This window comes from Chroicocephalus ridibundus, chromosome 2 (genome assembly GCF_963924245.1).
Source record: "Chroicocephalus ridibundus chromosome 2, bChrRid1.1, whole genome shotgun sequence".
NCBI classification, from domain to species: Eukaryota; Metazoa; Chordata; class Aves; order Charadriiformes; family Laridae; genus Chroicocephalus; species Chroicocephalus ridibundus.
Window position 1 is genome coordinate 1,380,718 of NC_086285.1, and position 17,401 is coordinate 1,398,118.

The window sequence follows — 17,401 nt, forward strand, 5'->3', positions numbered from 1 at the left end:
CGGCCGGAGAGCGCGGAGCGGGGTCGGCACCGGGCACGGAGGGTGGCTGGCACCCGCCATGGGGTGTGTGGGGGGGGGGGCTGGCTGGCACCCCGGGCACGGAGGGAGGCTGGCGCCAATGCCGGCCACACCGCGACGCCGGTGCCAGGAGCAGCCCCGAGCCGTGACTCAGCAGCTCCCGGTAACTCCGGCACCGCCGCGGCCTCCCCCCGGCACAGCACCGGGAGAAGGGAGCAGGATGGGGGGGGGGCGGGGGGAGCGGGCTATGACCCCCATCCGGAGGGGCTGGAAGGGACGCGGTGAGACCCAGCAGTGTCCCCGCGGCCAGATGGCCGTTAATCCGTCCCCAAAGCTCTTCCTGGCAGCCGGCTCCGGTGCGTCACGGCACGGAGGGTTTTCCTGACCCACCTTGTGTGTGTGTGTGTTGTGTCCCCCCCCCGCCGGCACCCGCCTGCACGTGTCCTGTGGGCCACGGGGGACACGATGTGCGTCTGTCGGACTGTGTGGGGTAAGAGGGGGGCACGATGTGGGGCAGAATCCAACCCTTCCTGGTTAAGAGCCCACCGGGGCTCTCCGGTGCCCGCTGCGGGGGTCCCGCTGCTCCGGGTGGAAGTGACATAGCTCCCGCCGCCCGGGGACAAAGCCCCGCTATTAATAAAACGGGAATAAGAAAGGTCGGGCCGGCTTTTAATCCTAAACCCTGGGCTCAAGGCGGCTTCCTCCAGGAGCCGAGCCGTGGCTGTGGCAAACGGGGTCCCACCGAGCGTCGGCGGGGAGCCGTCTCCCACCCCAGGGAGAAGCCAAGCCGCGGCCCCAGGCGGCGCCGACGCCAACCGGCAGCCCAAAGGGTGGCACTGTACAGTTGGTGGCTTTATTTGACCGGGTTTCGAACGCGGGCGCGAGGGGCCGGGCGGCGCGCTTAACGCGCCATCTCCTTGGCCATGGCCTTGCTGAGCTTGTCCCTGAGGTAGGCCGTCCGCTGCCGCTCCAGCTTCAGCTCCAGGAATTCGTAGTGTGGAACCTGCGACGGCGGAGTCCGGGGGGAAAGAGGAGATGCTGTCAGAGCCCGCAGACGCGCAGCAAAGCCCCGCGTTTAGCCCCCCCGCCCCCAACGAGGAGTGTCCGTATCCTATCTCCATCCCCAACAGCCCACGCCGGGGTCACAGGGCCGGCGGAGCTGGGACATCGCTCCGGCAGCCCTTGGGATTGTCCCTGCCACAGCCTCAAATTTGGGAGGGGGGTGCTGCGGGGACGGGCGAGGGCACCCAGGGGACCAAAACGCGGATAATTCCGGACTGTCCCCAAATTAGCCCGCGTCGCCCCCACCAAACAACGGGCTTCTGCGAGCAGCTGGGACGGCACGAGGCCGTGCGGGACCAAGCGCCCTTTCCCCCGTGGCAGGGGAGGATTTTGGGCGGCATCTCCGCCGTCCAGAGTCCCGGGGAACCTCACCGAGCGCCGAAACCCGCGTCGTTTTTTCCAAGTGTGAGACGCAGAGGACGCGGCGGAGCTTTGCGGCCCGTCCCATCCTCCTCCTCCTCCTCCCTGTGCCTCCCCAGCCCGGTGAAATGTTTACGGCGGAGGGAATTGGGAAGGAAGGGGACCAGGAACCCGGCGCTTGTTTTCTGGCTGGTGGCTGACGGCTCCAGCTACATTAAAAAACCGGGAGCCCGGCTGCCGTTCCTCGGCAGCAGCCCCGTACGAGGGAGCAGCCTTGTCTGGGGGGATCCCACCACCCACCCCTGCCTCTATATTTAGCTGAAGCTGCGGGAAACAATCCTTCCTCCTCCTCCCGTCTCCCCCCTCCCCGGGAGCCTCCCCAGCCAGCGCAGCCGGGGCGGGGGGCGGAATTACACAAGCGGCTGGGAAAAAACAGCTCTGGCAAACCTCAACCCTCTGGCGAACCTCAACCCTCGCTTCGCATCAGCCTCAAAGGGCGGCAGCAGGAGCAGGGAGCCGGGGGGGGGGCGGGGAGAGGACGCCGGGGAAGCGCTGGAGCTCGGGGCTGGGGGGGGGGCTACGCGAGGAAGGGAGGGAGAGGCTCGGGAGAGCACCGCGGGGTGACGCCGCCGTTGCTCTGGGGTGCCAGGCGGCCCCCTCCAGCCCCGAAGGAGCCCCGCAGCCGGGGCAGGAGAGCGCTGAGCCTGGGCTGCGCGGGGTGAGGGGCAGAGGGGGGGCCACCAACCCTCCTCCCCCAGCGCCGGGCTCGCTGCCTGCCAGGGAGAGCTATAATTACCTCCGGGAAGCTAAATAACGCATGACCCCGCCGGAGCACAGGGCTCCGCCGCAGGGGATCAGCGCCTTAAGACCTTGTCTGATGTCCCCCTCGATTACTGACCCCCCCCCCCCCCCAACCCTGGCCCCGGATCTTGGCCACCTTCGGGCTAGCAGGTGGCCTGGAGGGGATCACGGTGGCTAATCCCGGCGTGGGCAGGCGACCTGACGAGCCAGCCCGCACCAAGGGCGCCGAGGAGCGCTTGGGGGGTGACGGGGGGGCTCTGCCCTGTTGTGCGGGACCCAGAGCCAGCAGGAAGACGGGGAGGGGAGCGAGAAGGAAGCTGGTAACCCCCCCCCCCGCCCCGACTCAAGAAGGTTTCTGCTCCTCCATCTCCACAGAATTAGAGACCCTTCTCTTCCTCGCCGCTACTCACGTCCACCACGAGGAAGCCGGCCGCCTGGACGTGGCGCCGGGCCATGACGTAGCGGCCCAGCAGGTCCTTGCTTCTGTTGCTGAAGTAGGGGAACTCCCACCGGAGGAAGGCGACCCTGGGAGACACACGGGTGGGGGGAAAACGGGAGGCCGTGAGATGTCAGGCTGAGCTGAGCACGGGAAGCCCCAGCGGAGCTGGCAGCAGCGCTCAGATCCCAAAGGGAACCACGGCAGAAGGGTCTGCTCCAGCTCTGCCGATTGCGCCCGGCCAGAAGGACACGGATTTGTCCTGCTGGAGCCCGTATCCTGCCTCTGAGCCAGCAGAGATGCACCAGGGCAGCAGCTCAAGCGTAATTTATCCACAGCCCAGGCCTGGCAACAAGCTGAGCGGGGCGATGCCGCCTTTTCCAAGGAGGAAGGAGGCAGCTCAGTCCCCAGGGCCCTGCAGGCAGCCGGGCTCTGTGGCAGACGGCCCTGGCAGAGGCTCTCTTCGGAGAGAAAACCATTGCCACCACCAGCGTCCGGCCCCCTCCCCTGCTGTGATTCCGCCACGTTGGCTGGTCAAAGCAACCCCTGGCTCCAAAACGTTACCCCGGGGCTGGGGGCGGGGTGGGGGGGGGTGGCACAGCCCTACCCCAATTTCTGTCCCGTGCCCACCCCTTCCTGCTCCCAAACAAGGGAGGGGACGCGGCTGGGCATGGCGTCCTTGGCACGCTGGTAGCCCCTGCGGCTCTGCCGTGAGCCACCAGCCGCGGCGACCGGGAGTTGTGGGGCCCACGGATCCTCAGCACTCCGAAGGCAGAGCCTCCCCCCTTCCTCTCCCCGCCAGCGAGGCACAGCTGAGCCCAGACCCACCTCCTGGCGCCCGGCGGCAGCGGCTTTGTCCCTTCCGAGCGGAGCAGATGGGGAGCAGCAAAGTCCTTCAAGGGGAGAGGTTTATTTTCGTTGTTCACCACCATCTCGGCATCTGCACGGAGAGGAGGGGACACAAGGACTCCTGAGACCCACCTGGATGCTGCTCACACCGTCTCCCCCGAGGTTGGTGACGCAGAGAACGCAAGGTCCCGCCGCTCCCTTCCCAGAAAAACCCCATCTTTGCCAGAGCCACGGAGCAGCCGGAGTCAAGCATCCCCCTCACGCTGCTGGCAGGGCAGGGTCTGCTTCCCAAGCGTCTCCTCGGGCAGAAGACGTGTCCGTGGCCTGATTTTATCCCCCAGTGTCCCACAGGAACGGGACGTGGGGCTCATGGACTACAGAAGTTGCTGTGGCAGCCGGTTGGCCGGTCCCCGCCACGGAAAAGGCAGGGATCGAATTTGACAGGGCTGCAGGAGAGCAGGGAGCTGAGGGCGGCGGGGGGGGACTGCAAGAGCCGGGGGGGGCGGCAGGGGAAGGAAAGGCAGAGCCAGAAGCCTTTCGCCGGCCTCGACGCTGCTTGGCTGCAGGAGGTGGGCTTTTGTCCCGCATATCTGCTGCCCACAACCCTGCCCCGGGCTGCAGTTTCTGCTCTGCCTTCGGAGCCAAGTTGCGGGAGGAGATGGGAAGGAGAGAGGGCAGCGGCGATGAGGAGGCAGAGGGGCGTGAGGCTGAAGAATGAGGAGGGGTAAAGCCTGGTAGCCGTACCCAAGCCCCTCGAGTTCAATTCCCTCCGCTGATGGAGTCCCGCTGCTGCCCGCAGAGGACGCACTCACCGATCTGCCAACCGTAGATGGTGCGTACGTCGAAGCGCCCGTTGTCCCGGCTCCCCAGCACCCCCGCCAATGCATCCCGCAGGCTGCTCTGCAGCAGGGTGACCTTCTCCCCCGCCGGCTCGGCGACGTTCAGCATCTCCGCCGGCAGGAACGGCCCCCGGTAGTCAGGGCTTTCCAGCTTGGCAGCAGCGTTGATATGGATGAGCTTCAGCCGTAAATTCTGGGCCTTGAGGGACTGATCGCCTGGCGGCGGGGAGAGAAACAGAGCTAGAGACACATCCTAAAGCCCCGGCCCGCAGCGGGGTCTGGCTCTTCGTCCGCTGGCCTGTGTAGCCTGTCCGATTTGGATTCCTGGTTCTGATTCCACCGTGATGGGTCCCTGCCCACTGGCATGGAGATACAGATCACCAACGGCCAAACGTCGTGATTCCTGGCCTTGCTCTGGGCACTCGCAGGAAGCCACAAACGGGCCCAGCCAAACAGTGCCCTTGTTCGGCGGCGACAGCTCCATCGGAGCCTGATGTCTGTGGTGTGATTTTATCCCCGGGGTCCCACGGGAAGGGACACGGGGCTCACGGCCCACAGAAGTTGCTGTGGCAGCCGGCTGGCCAGTCCCCGCCACGGAGGAGGCAGGGACTGAATTTGACGGGGCTGCACTTCCCCAGCAGTCAGCATTTTAGGAAATACCAAGCCCTCCCGTCTCTTCTCGAGGTCTTGGGGGGAAAAACACGGCCAGTGGCGGAGCAGAGAAGCAAGCTGCGCCTTGGGGCACACCATTTCCATGACACGGTTGGGGACAACGCGTCACCCTGTGGAGATTCAACCCCACAAGTGTCGCTCCAGCCGCGTAACACACTCAGCTTCGGGCTGGGGAGGCAGAAGAACCGACAACGGGCAGGACCCGGGGAGGAAGGTGGGAGAAGAGTGCACAGGGAATGAACAAGGAAGCCACGAGCAGGATGGCACGGAGGAGGATGGCTTGAGCGGATCTCCTTTGCCTTCGCTGTCTTCTCTTTCCCCCATCGCACACAGGCACAAATCCCCAGGCCAAGGGGGCTGCCGGAGCTGGAGGCCGTGGCTCTCGCTAGCCCAACTCTCCTGGTGCTGCTGCCCTGCGCTCCCCTTGCCCAGGTACCCTGCACAGAGCCGGGGGGGATCCATTACAGCCACTCCCGGCCAGATCGATTCCCTCCTGGTTAACAGTTAACAACCCGTTAACTCAAATTTAGACGGGCCAGGCTCAGTATCCCCACTCCCTGCTCCAGGCCTGAGGTTCTCGATCCCCATCCCACCGGCAGAGACGGCCCGCCTCACCTCGGATCCGAGCGTGGAATTCGGGTGCCAGCACTCGCTGCAGGTAGGGAGCCTTGGCCTGCTGCAGCACGCAGAGCGACCACACCAGGTCGGTCAGCAGGTGAGGTTCCAGGTTGTCCAGCTGGTCCTGGAGCTCCTCGTGGACCTGCAGAGAGGGAAACCAACAGCTCAGCTCAGCGCTGCCGATGCCTCCTGCGGTCAACATGCAGATATGGCAGCTCGACAGATCCCCGAGGCGTTAGGGCGCACTCGATGTGCACTGTCTCCTCTACAGCAGTGCGTCTCCCCGGGGTTATTTGCAGAGGGGACACTTTAAGATCCCTCTAACGTGACCCTTGCAGCTCACGAGCTGCGGTTCGCTGGCTCAGGATGCTGCATTGCTGCGGGGTGGTGGGAGGGGAGCTCAGCAGAAAGCCCAGCAGCAAACCGCAGCAGCCAGGGATAACACACCACTGCAGCCAGCTCTGCCCCGAGGGCAGCGTTTAGAAAAGGGAGGGCTGGAAGCGATAAACTCTTCAGGATCTGCAACTAAAACCTGCTGTAAACGGAGCTGGAGGGATCTGAAACTGTACAGGTGGTGTCAGGATGACCGTCCAGGAATCACAACAAGAGCCTGGACCTCTGCACCCCACAGGGGTTTCTCCTGTTAAACCTGGAGAACTTTTCTGCAAAGCCTCAAAAATGAGCGGTTTAGCACTTGCCACAAAATCCCCCGTCACGGTGACCACAATTAACGCTGGCAGGGGGAGCCCAGAGCCCTGGATGCTACTTCCAAGGCCTTGCCCTTCTCTCTGTCCTTGGGAGACCTCCTGCGCCCCAGGCCGGCTCGGCCACGAGGGACAGGCTGCCCTGTGGTGGGACGCAGGGTCCTGCTCATCAGAAACACCCATATCTGGGTCTCCTTCCTTCTCGGCTGCGCACGCATATGGCTGGGCAGGCTCCCAGGTGCATGGCGAACGCTCGCTCACACAGTGACAATGCAACTCCTCTAGAAATCATCAGCATAAATCTGTCCCCAGGGAGGTCAAGGTGACTTCCTCCTCCGCGTCAGAGGCCAGCCTGGCCGCCTCCACGAGCCAGGGAAGGGCAGGAGGACGCCGAGGAGAGCGCCTGCCCCACGCTCACCTCCCGCCAGCCTCTTGCTAAACCACCCAGGAGGCTTTCCCTCTGCTTGGCCATTCCAGCTGGTCATGTCTCCTCGCCCCAGGATGCGGCAACTTCCCCCAAGGCAGGAGGACAGCGAGCACGTCTGCCTGTGGCAGCCTCTCTCCTCCTCGACAGCTCCTCAGAGCCAGGGGAGCAGCCTCAGGGCTACCTGAGGGGGTGCTTGACTCTGCTAGGAGAGCCACACAGCTCTGCCAGGAACGGGAGTGCAACCGTCAGCACCTATGGCCTCGTTATAAAGAGTTAATTACAGCAATCGGAGTTCAGGAGGGCACGTGAACACCCACACGCTGCTCCTGTCTGGTAGAAAAGTGAGCCCGCGGGGACTCGAGCCGGTCACGGACTAACTGGTTCAGCCCCGGCACGCAGCCAGGCGAGCGCAGGGTGGGTTTTTAAGCCTGGCTTGAGCTCTGGACTCCCCCTTCTCATTTCTCACACCGTTTTACAGCTGGCTGGAGCCACCCAACACGCGCTTGCACACGGGGATGCACTAACAGGAGATCTGCGGCCTGCCCGCTGCCTAGGGAGGGAGGAAGGTTCATGAAGAAGAGGAGAAAAGGAAGGTTACCATGTTGAAGAAGTCCTCGCTTCCGCTGGGCTGGAAGTTCAGGCGAGCAAAAGACAGGATGATACTGCACAGATGGGCGACCGACAGCTGCCTGGTGTTGTCCAGGGCATACTGGAAGATACAGGGGGCAAAACCAGAGGTTTAGGTCTGTCCTACGTGAGCATGGTCACGAAAAGATTGAAAACGTCAGCCGAGGATGCATCCAGCCCCGTGGCAAGATGGGAAAACACGAGCGAAAGATCTTTTAGTGCTTCCTTAGCATTTTATCCTGGCACAAGGGAAAGCTGTGAGTGGAAGCAACGCTCTGCAGTATTCCCACTTGCCCAGTACGGACACAAAAGCGCAGGCATATAAACTGGGGCAGAGCTGGGAAGGCGCAGGGGGAGAGAAGCAGCACCGGCACTCGGGAGTGGAGGCTCAGACGGAGCCGAGACCGGCCCCAGCTCAGCACGGATTCCCAGTGCTGACTTTAGCGGAAAATGAGCAGCGAGTCCTGTCAGACTCGATTACAGCCGCTGGCCGGGTAGGGAAGATAGCGACGACATCCCAGGGAGCATCTCTGGAGAGGTGGGGGGAACCTGCTCCCGTCTCCTGGGAAAACTGGGATGGGTCACCAGTCATACTGGTGCCAGTGCCACAAGCCCCCTCCTCACCTGCGCGATGGCCTCAGACAGCGGGAGGCTGAGCCACTTGAGGAGGGCGAAGGATCTGATGCAGCGCGTCACCTCGACAGGCGTCATCGTGGAAATGTGGGGGTGCAGGTCGGTGGCTATCTTCTGGAAGACCTGGGGCTGGTGGAAATTCAGTTTTCCTTAAAGGAGCAAAGAGAAAGCGGCAGCCACTTACAAGGAGCTGGTACGGGAGCCGTGCCTGGAGAGGCCGTGGCGGCACAAGGGAAAGCTCAAAGCTGTTCGTAAGGAGCAGAGGAGGCTCAGAGAGCGGTACTGCCTCCCCCGGTTGGCTTGGCCCCATCAGACCAAGTCTCTGCTGTGTCCCACCGCACCCACCAGCTCTCAAATCCTGGTGCCAACTCACGGCTCCAGCCTCCACCCAGTGCTGGTAGCCAATTTTAGCCCCACTGTCTCCAGCTAGAGATCCTGATCCAGCCAGAAGAGCCCTGAACTCACTAAGGCTACCGGGAACCTCACGCCGGCCCGAGGATCAGCAACCGGCAGCACCAAACCCTGGCGGGGGGCTCGGGTCAGTGTGGACCAGCCAGGAGGGGACAGTCCCCATGAGAAAGGCAGGATTCAAACCATCCTGATGCAACGATGCAGCAGCTACAAGCATGAAAGAGAAATGTCAGCGCAGCATGCCAGCGTCCTGGCCAAGAGCCTCCCCATTGCAGCAGCTACAGCGCTGCCGGAGCCGGTCTCGCTCCCGAACCACGTCTAGCCCTTGTGATTGTCCACTTTGTAGGTTTAAAGGCTGGGGAACTGCTGGGATTACCTGGTCCAATCTCTGCATACGACCCAGGCCCGTATATAGCATCCAGCTGCCTTTCCTGAGCTGGAGCAGCCACAGCCCTGCCTCTGAGAAAGGTGCCCGGCATGGATTTGGAGGCCACGACACGGAGCATCCACCAGTCTTCCTTGAAACTCACTCCAGACTCATCAACTTCACAACAAATAAGCTGGTAACACCAACGAGAGAAGCCCGAGCTCCCTCCAAGACCAGGTCTACTGGGGTTATTTCTTTATTTTGAGAGTATAGCTAACCTACGAAGACCGTCCTGGCCCCACTGGTTGTCAGAAGAGCTGTTCCCACCACCAGAAGCTGGACAATCAATGGAAGAATAGCTCCTCTTTGGCTCTCCTGGCTTCTTTTATCCCCGCCTGTCTGAGATTTCCACTGCCTACCAACAGTAAAAGCAAAACAGGACCACGCAACATTGCACAGAGAGAGGAGCCAGACGATTAAGGATCATAAACCAAATTATCACGTCACCATCATGTATCTGGTGGCTCCAGTTTAGCCTGTGATCAGGAACACCACCAAGGTGGCTGCCCTCGCCCAGAGCATCTGTCAGCGCTTGTGCAAGTACTTGTAGCACCTCAGCCACCGAAGAGCATGAATTCAGCACCCAGCGCTTCTCAAATGTTAATTAACTTGTCACTAGGACTTCTTGAGTGGAAAGAAATCGGCTATTTAGTGCCCACGTAAGCGGTCCAGCCCTCCCCAGGCCTCCTGCTCAGCCCTTCTGACACATCTCACTCTCATTTTTTGTGTTTTGCAAGGGAGGCAACAGAGGCCAGGGCTCCCCGAGAAACTCACGGCCACAGGAGGAGGCGAGAGGTGATTTGGAGCTATTTGGGGGATCCTGGATCAGTAGCTGCCTGCGCTGCAGGGCACCTGGCACCCCGACCACCTTTCCAAACTGCTCTCCCATCACAAGTTCCCTTCTTCCCACGCACTGGAAGAAAAATGGAATACCGGGGTTCACTCTGCCTGTGCTTGGAGCTAGAAACTACCCGGCTGCGCTGGTTGACATGCTGGGTCCAGCCTAACGTACCCTGCCAGCCTTTCTCCTTCATCTGGCCCCAACGCCGTGCTACCAACGCCACCAAATCCCTGCTTGTGAGACCAAAAATCAGCTGGACTCTACCACACGTAACGTTCAGCAGGTCCCAATACAACCGAGCCACTTACCATAGGCGAAAATCAGGTCCATCAGGATGTTGAGGCTGAGCTCAGGGTGCTTCTGGATCAGGTGGTAGGACAAGGCTCGGAGCAGAGGCACGCAGCGCCGGTTCTGGTAGGCTAGAGCCAGCGTTATTTTCCGGATGTCGTCAAGGTTGAACTGTTCAGCAAGTTCCAGAGCCTGCCAAGAAATGTTTTGAGCAGGGATGTAAAGGGAAAGCACAAAGCGAAGTGCAGACACAGGCTTTATTCAGAGCGGGACGCGCCATCGCTACCGACTGAGGCCCTCCGAGGGTGACAGGGACTGGAACTGGTGAGTGTTTAGCACTCAGCGAGGCTGAGCGGCTGGGAGCGAGCGTAACGGCTCACACGGAGGGAGGGCGAGGGGAAGCAGACCCTTTTCCCCTCTGCAGAGCTTGGCCAGGATCTCCCCACACCTGGTTCTGCCTCCCCCGGCCGGCAGGACCTCGGTGTCCACTCCTGTTGTGTGTCCAGGCAACGTAACACACCGTCGGGCAAAGACCGACAGAGGAAAGGCACCTCCTGTTGGATCAGCACCCTCCTTTCCACTGTAATTGCTGCTTCGTTTGCAGGACGCTAACCCAACATTGTTAGTTTGAGCTCTGCATAAGCTGACAACCCCGTCAGGTCCAGCTACAGCGTTCTGCCTCGTCACGCGCCACTGTCTGTAGCATTTATTTATCCCCAGGGTCAAGGGAGAGGGACAGTGGGGCTCGTGAGCTACAGATATTGCTGTGGCAGCTGTTTGGCCAGTCCCCAGCACTGTCTGGACGAGGACTGAATTTGACGCAGCTGCAGTCAGGGCTCCTGCAGTGGCTCCAACCCAAAGGACATTTCCCTGCTTCTATGAGCGACAGAAGCTGGGACCAACGGAGCACCGGAGGGGACAGATCTGCCCCCTCTGAAGACAACGGGTGCCCAAAGGCAGCCAGAAGGCGAGGACAGTAGGGACACTCCTTGTTCCAGCTCTCCTCGCAGCCTGGCTTGCACAGAGAAGCAAAGGGCGATGTTTTTGGCAGCTGCGTTATGCTGGCTCTGTAAGTCACCGCTTGCCAGCAGAGCTACGGAAATTCGAGCGTGTTCTCTGCGAACCTGCCGCAGCTGCAAAGTCAAACGCATCAGCTCAGCCCACCTTCCAGCAGCGCAGACCAGTGCGAGTCACCCACTCGCACCAGTATGGATTGGGAAGGGGCTGGCGAGTGCAAGTTCCCCCGTTTACGTGGCTCCTCAGATGGAAACCGCTCTTAGATGCACTCGTGGAGGGGAAGCTGCTTAAACAGCAACTCGTAAGCGCACACCAAAGTGCTCGGGAGCAGCAACAAGCACAGCCTGTGTGGAATTAGTGTTCCCATACAGGATGGGCTGAAGGGGACGGGGCTGTCCCCTCCGCTGCTGTCACCTGGGGGAGGTGGCCCATCTGTAGGGAACGGAGGCAGAAGGGAGACCCCAAGCCCGTACCTTGTCCTCCAGCCGGTCCATCAGAGTCGGGGAGATGTGCCCGACCTTGGCCATCAACGTCACCACGGTTCGGGTGCCCTCGAGTTCCGTCCAACGCAGCTCCAGCTTCTTGATGACTTCGTTCAGCAGCTTGCTCTCCTTCCCCTGCTTGACCGCCAAGAACTCCGCCAGGGAGGCCAGCTGCCTGAAGGTGAGGCGCCGCAGCCGCCACAGCACCTCCTGCTCCACCGACTGCATCTCCCTCCTGCTGCTGTCCACCCCCAGGGAGTAGAGGCTCTTCAGGAGGTTCACCAAGGTGTTATTCCACACCTGAGAAATCTGGGAAGCAGAGAGAAATAAGGAAAAGGCGTTGGTGAGAGACAGCATGAGAGTATTCGGTTGTCGGTCACGCCAAACACCAGGCAACGCTCTGCCTCTACAGAAAGAGCCGCACAGCGTTGAGGGGGACACAAGAGTGTCCTCCTCGGTCCGAGGACATCCAGCTGTCCCCCACCACGACATGAGACCTCTGCTCCTCCTCACAGGCGTAGCCAGAGACAGACTGGAGCAACCCAGCGCCCTGGTGAGGAAGAGGAACCTCGATGCCTGTACCACAAAAGCTGAAGCCACGCGCTTGATCCCAGCGGCACGGATGAGCCTCGAGAGGTAATTCCACGTCGCTTATAGAGCTGCCACACGGGCGGCGAACTCTCTCTGTCTCAGAGAAGGAAGTTACACAGGTTTGCTACCAGCTGGGTGAAATATTTAACTAGACTTTACCCTTCCCTGGAGGCTCTTAAGTTTCCTGGCAGTGTGAAAGGCTGATAATTCAGGGACAGGAACTTGAGGGTCTCATGGGGAATGCCACGGGACTCCAACTCAACACCTCAGGTCGGATGAAACTTATCCTAAAAGCTCTGATTTCTCTCCAATGTCTCTGAAAGGAGAGCTGGGCACGAATCCCACCGGTTGCTGGGAACACCAAGACTTGCCCAGTCCCACTCTGCCCACTGAACTTCTCTGCCTGGCCACCGCCGGCTGCTTTCCCACTGGCAGCCCTGGCAGAGCTCGTGGTTTTCCACCAGCAATCAGTCTTCCAGCTTTCATCTCCTTTGGCGTCCGTCAGGGAATGCCCGGCACCTCTTTATTTCCAGCCCAAGCTTCCCCAGCTGTGCTCTGCTGCTGCCGTGCAGCGCGAAAAGGAAATTCCAGCCTGAAAGCTCTCCTGATTTCTATAAAAACAAACCCGATCCTTAGCACAACTGAGGGCCTGATAGGCCCTTCAGAAAGCATCACCGCGCCAGCTGCCCTGGTACAGAGCACAGCGCCTGCGCGTCAACATCCCAACATTACAAAATGCTTTCAGAAACAAGGAGTTGCTTCTCGGAGTGAGCGTGCAGGAGGTTAAGCGAGGCGGTGCCGCGAGACGATGAATTTCAGGCAGGAGGGACCACGCGGGTTTGGGCAAACAAAGGCTTTAACTCTCTGGCCTGTCCAAACACCAGCATTTCCACGGGAACGGCAAATTCCTAAAGGGCTGCTCAGGCACGGCTCAGCACCTCAGGCACAAGAACGACCCGAGCGCTGCCGGGCTGCCCTGCTAAAGTCTGAAAAATCACAGACCAGGATGCAGCTGGGAAAAGGAACAGAGCTCGTGATTTCCCCCGGGTTACTCAGAAGGTCACAAGGAGAACCAGACCGATCCCCTGGCTGATCCCTTGCCTTTTTCACCCATTCACGCGTACAAAACTCATCTCTCAGCCTGTTAAGAGCCCTTTCCCTCAACCCTGTCCTGGCTGATGCCTCATTTACTGTTCAAAATCTCTGGCTTGTCGACACAAGGACATTGCAAGCTGATTCATTTTAATTTCTTTGCATCAGAGCGTCTTCCCATCTACGCAACGGCCTCTTCCATTCAGTTATCTACGACTGCAATAACAGCTCGTTGGAGAAGGATAATCGTGGTTGCAGAGACTTTGCTTGCGTTACACCTCAAACTCCCTAGCCACGTCCCTCTTAGCAGTTTCCTACACTTCGGTCATGCTGCCTCACTTGTCATATCGCTCATGCAGCGCGACAGCTTGGCTTTGCCAGCTCTGGGGCATCCCTTCCCCCACGAGGGCTCCGCAGGGACACCGACACTCCCTTGATCCATGGTGACAGCGACACAGGACCACGCAGATAAGCGGGAGTAGTACTTTCACTCCAACTACAGTGACATGGAAGCGTTTCAGCTCAATGGAGCTAACCAGGCTCCCTCAGGACAAATCCCACCTCTCTGCTATCCTTAGACAGGTTTTAGGGAGCAGAGATTAGGGATCAGGAGAAATATGGAGCGTTTGCAGAAAACCTGTACCCCCCCGAGCACTGCCTGGAACCTCATCAAGTTCAAGGCAAGTTCACAGGTTGGGGCAATCCCCAGCACCAGTACAGACTGGGGGATGGGTGGATGGATGGATGGATGGATGGATGGATGGATGGATGGACGGACGGACAGACGGACGAAGGGCTTGGGGGTACTAGTGGCTGAAAAATGGGACATGAGCCGGCAACATGCGTTGGCAGCTCAGAAAGTCCCCCGCACCCTGGGCTGCATCCCCAGCAGCATGGCCAGCAGGGCGAGGGGGGTGGATTCTGCCCCTCTGCTCCGCTCTCTGGAGAAGAGAAGGCTCCAGCGAGACAATCTTGTGTCCCTTCAATACATAAAGGGGGCTCATAAGAAAGACTGAGGCTTTTTGCCACAGCTTGTAGTGACAAAGGACAACGGAGCTGGTGAGGGGTCTGGAGCAGGAGTCTTGTGAGGAGCGGCTGAGGGAGCTGGGGGTGTTCAGCCTGGAGAAAAGGGCGCTGAGGGGAAACCTTCTCGCTCTCTACAACTGCCTGAAAGGAGGGAGTAGCCAAGGGGGGTTGGTCTCTCCTCCCAAGGAACAGGCGATAGGACAGGAGGAAACGGTCTCAAGTTGCGCCAGGGGAGGTTTCAGATGGATATTAGCAAAAGTTTCTTCCTGGAAAGGGTTGTCAAGCGTTGGAACAGGCTGCCCAGGGCAGGGGTGGAGTCGGCACCCCTGAAGGGATTTAAAAGACATGTAGACGTGGTGCTGAGGGACATGGGTTAGTGGTGGGCTTGGCAGCGCTGGGTTAGCGGTTGGGTTCTGTGATTCTATGACAGGACACGGGTAATGGTTTTAAACTGAAAAGAGGGGAAATTTAGATGAGATCTCAGGAAGACATTTTTTTACTGTGAGGGTGGTGAGCCCCTGGCCCAGGTTGCCCCGAGAAGCTGTGGCTGCCCCATCCCTGGAGGGGTTCAAGGGCAGGTTGGACGGGGCTTGGAGCAACCTGGGCTGGTGGGAGGTGTCCCTGCCCAGGGCAGGGGGTGGAACTGGATGATCTTTAAGGTCCCTTCCCACCCAAACCATCCTGTGCCCCCACAACACAGGGCCCATGAGCTGTAGGTATTTCTGTAGCAATTGGCTGGGCCACCACCAACTGCAGCGGACAGCGCTGAATGTGACGGGGCTGCCGAGGTTTGACAGTATGACCTGTGGAACGTGGTGCACTGGTTCCCTTCAGACGCCCCGTCTTACCCAGCGGCTTCTCTGGGGCTGTGAACCAGCGAGAAGAATCGCAGGTTAATTCAGCGGGACACCCGGGTGAGACACTGCAGGCACCAGCAGCTCTCAGCAGGACTCCTGGGCTGTCTGGCTGCCATTAAGTGGCAAAGGTGCAGCTTTATCTTACCCAGAAAACTGAAAATTCATGGAAGCAGGAGCAAGATAGCATTTAGCAAGGATTATCTCTCTGCTACATTTTGTCTCCGGTCCAAAAAGCAGCGCTTCTCGACAGAAATAATCAGGTGTCCTGCCCAGAGCTGATAATTTCACCTCCTGATCCCCTCAACTTCATTTTTTTACTTGGAAATACAAAGTACAAACCCTAAACAGGCAGCCCGCTCCAGCTGGTCACACCAGTTCAATCACAGGAGCACCGGCCGCTTTACACCTCGTATTCTTTCCCCAAAACACTTCTGTGGCGAGGAGAGAACTTACCTGGTCATCTGTGATGCCGATGAGCTGCTGGAACCGTTCATCTTGCAAAATGCTCTCCGTTTCCAGTTTTTTTTCCGCTGCGAGCCGGGAAAGTTGAGTAATTATTAGTGAGGCTTGGTTGCTGTTAAGATCATGGAGTTCGCTCAACTGGAAGAGTTCCTGAGGGCTCGTGGCTGTTTCAATCAGTTCCCCGATCACTTTGTGCTCTGGATTTCCGCTGTCCTCCACCTGCTCTTTGACTGAGAATCCATCTGCCCAGCTGGAAGGGCTGGAAGTATGAAATAAAGCGAAAGGTGCTTGAGGCAGAGCTCTCGCCATCACCACCTTCCCAGCTGGCACCAGCAGAGAGGCTGGGACTGCCGAAGGAGTAGAGACAAAGGCACCCAAGTGCCGCCAGCAGCAGCGTTGCACCAAGCGGGCTGCCATGGTGAAGGAGCTGGGGGGGGAAGGAAGGCCGGTAACCGGCTGGAGGTCAGCGCCGCATCTCAGGAACGCTAGGAAAGGACAAGAAACTCTTTAGGAGAGGGAAAATTTCAGAGATAAAAGGAGTGTTTTGACCCGCAATATTGGATGTGAAGAGGCATTAAAAGCTTTCTGGCGATCGACTGGCAAAACACTGCCGCAGAAGAGGCTACGCGCTGCCCTGCCGGGGGTAACGTGCCCCCAGCCCCGCTTAGGGGCTGCCGAATTCTGGCACGGCTTTCCGAGACAGCACACAGCCGCTCCAGAGCGTCTGCCGGAGAGTTTGAAGCACATTCCGCTCCTCGCCGGCCCCGACTGAGCCTCCCCCAGACCTCCAGGGACACAAGCCCCATTTCCCCAGCTGCCCCCAGTTCCCCCGCACCACCCTCCCGAGGCCCCCTCCTTCCCTTTCCAGCCAGCGCTTCTCAAAGCCCCTGAGCTTTTCCCTTCCCCAGGCGATATTCCCCTCAGCCCGGCCCACGCTTCCCCGGAATAATTCCCCTCAGAGTCCGCCGGGCCTGGTGTCGGCCCTGGGGCCTTGTCCCCGCTGGGCCCGGCCGATTCCCCTCGGAGTCCGCCCAGGTCCGACCCTCTGCCCCCGGGATCTTCTCCTCAGACCCCCCCCGGGCCTGGCTCTTCCAGACCGGGCCCAGTTCATGCCCCTCCGGGCCCGGTTCATCCCCCTCCCGCCGCCGCCAGGCCTGACCTCTCCCGCCCCAGCCGCACACCGGGCCGGCAGCGCGTATGCGCCGGCGCAGCCTGATGGCGTCATCACCCTGCGGCCAGCGCCTATTGGTTCAGACGCCGGCGCCTGCGCTGCGCTATTTCCGGTGAGCGGGAAGCGTGAGGGGAGGGCGGCCGCCATGATCCGCCATGGCCCGCCATGGCCCAACCGCCGCCTCCGCACCCGTCCCCGCCGCCCGGCCGGGCCTGGAGCGCGGTGGGAGGCTCTACCCGAGGCCGCGGGTCAGGCTGGGCTCGGTCTGCCCCGCCAGGCTGCCGTTTTGTGAGGCAGAATACGGAGGGGGTGGGGTGGGAAGTTCAACCAAGCCAAGTACAAGGTCCTGCGCCTGGGTCAGGGCAATCCCAGGCACAAATCCAGGTTGGGCGGAGGATGGATGGAGAGCAGCCCTGAGGAGAAGGACTTGGGGGTGCTGGTGGATGAGAAGCTGTTTGTAAGGGCAGGTAGTGATAGGACGAGGGGCAATGGCTTTAAACTAGAGCAGGGCAGGTTTAGATCAGACATAAGGAAGAAGCTCCTTACAATGAGGGTGGTGAGACGCTGGCCCAGGTTGCCCAGAGAGGTGGTCGAGGCCCCGTCCCTGGAGACATTCAAGGCCAGGCTGGATGAGGCTCTGAGCAACCTGATCTAGTTGAAGATGTTCCTCCTTACTATAGGGGGCTTGGA

At 60.2% G+C, this 17,401-nt stretch overlaps 1 protein-coding gene and 4 non-coding genes across 6 annotated transcripts; all 5 read right to left on the reverse strand.

The window, feature by feature from the left end:
• Window positions 1-857: 857 nt before the first annotated feature.
• TBRG4 (transforming growth factor beta regulator 4) lies at window positions 858-16,774 on the reverse strand. 2 transcript variants are annotated; one of them, XM_063324203.1, is made up of 11 exons: window positions 16,700-16,774; window positions 15,532-16,025; window positions 11,504-11,821; window positions 10,034-10,205; window positions 8,038-8,195; window positions 7,385-7,495; window positions 5,653-5,797; window positions 4,339-4,581; window positions 3,506-3,617; window positions 2,652-2,766; window positions 858-1,021 (listed from the first exon to the last, which is right to left on the reverse strand). In XM_063324203.1, the coding sequence occupies exons 2-11, from the start codon at window positions 15,955-15,957 to the stop codon at window positions 920-922; spliced, it is 1,902 nt and encodes a 633-aa protein (XP_063180273.1). In that variant the 5' UTR covers window positions 15,958-16,025; window positions 16,700-16,774; the 3' UTR covers window positions 858-919. The 2 variants fall into 2 exon arrangements, with proteins under 2 accessions (XP_063180273.1, XP_063180274.1); XM_063324204.1 differs by lacking the exon at window positions 16,700-16,774 and adding an exon at window positions 16,583-16,690.
• LOC134512362 (small nucleolar RNA SNORA5) lies at window positions 3,838-3,977 on the reverse strand. Its single transcript, XR_010070098.1, has one exon. It is a non-coding gene; the product is annotated as a small nucleolar RNA SNORA5 (small nucleolar RNA).
• On the reverse strand, window positions 4,857-4,994 carry LOC134512360 (small nucleolar RNA SNORA5). Its single transcript, XR_010070096.1, has one exon. It is a non-coding gene; the product is annotated as a small nucleolar RNA SNORA5 (small nucleolar RNA).
• Window positions 10,705-10,842, reverse strand: LOC134512361 (small nucleolar RNA SNORA5). The gene has a single exon (XR_010070097.1). It is a non-coding gene; the product is annotated as a small nucleolar RNA SNORA5 (small nucleolar RNA).
• LOC134512363 (small nucleolar RNA SNORA5) lies at window positions 14,879-15,006 on the reverse strand. The gene has a single exon (XR_010070099.1). It is a non-coding gene; the product is annotated as a small nucleolar RNA SNORA5 (small nucleolar RNA).
• Window positions 16,775-17,401: the final 627 nt, after the last annotated feature.

What these genes read in the sequence shown, in the direction of transcription:
- TBRG4 (XM_063324203.1), bottom strand. Translation starts at nt 15,957, where the DNA reads ATGGCAGCCCGCTTGGTGCAACGCTGCTGCTGGCGGCACTTGGGTGCC. An exon ending in TGTCTGAGGCCATCGCGCAG is followed by an intron (nt 7,496 to 8,037) that starts GTGAGGAGGGGG and finishes TGTATCTTCCAG; the next exon opens with TATGCCCTGGACAACACCAG. An exon ending in GCGAGGACTTCTTCAACATG is followed by an intron (nt 5,798 to 7,384) that starts GTAACCTTCCTT and finishes CCCTCTCTGCAG; the next exon opens with GTCCACGAGGAGCTCCAGGA.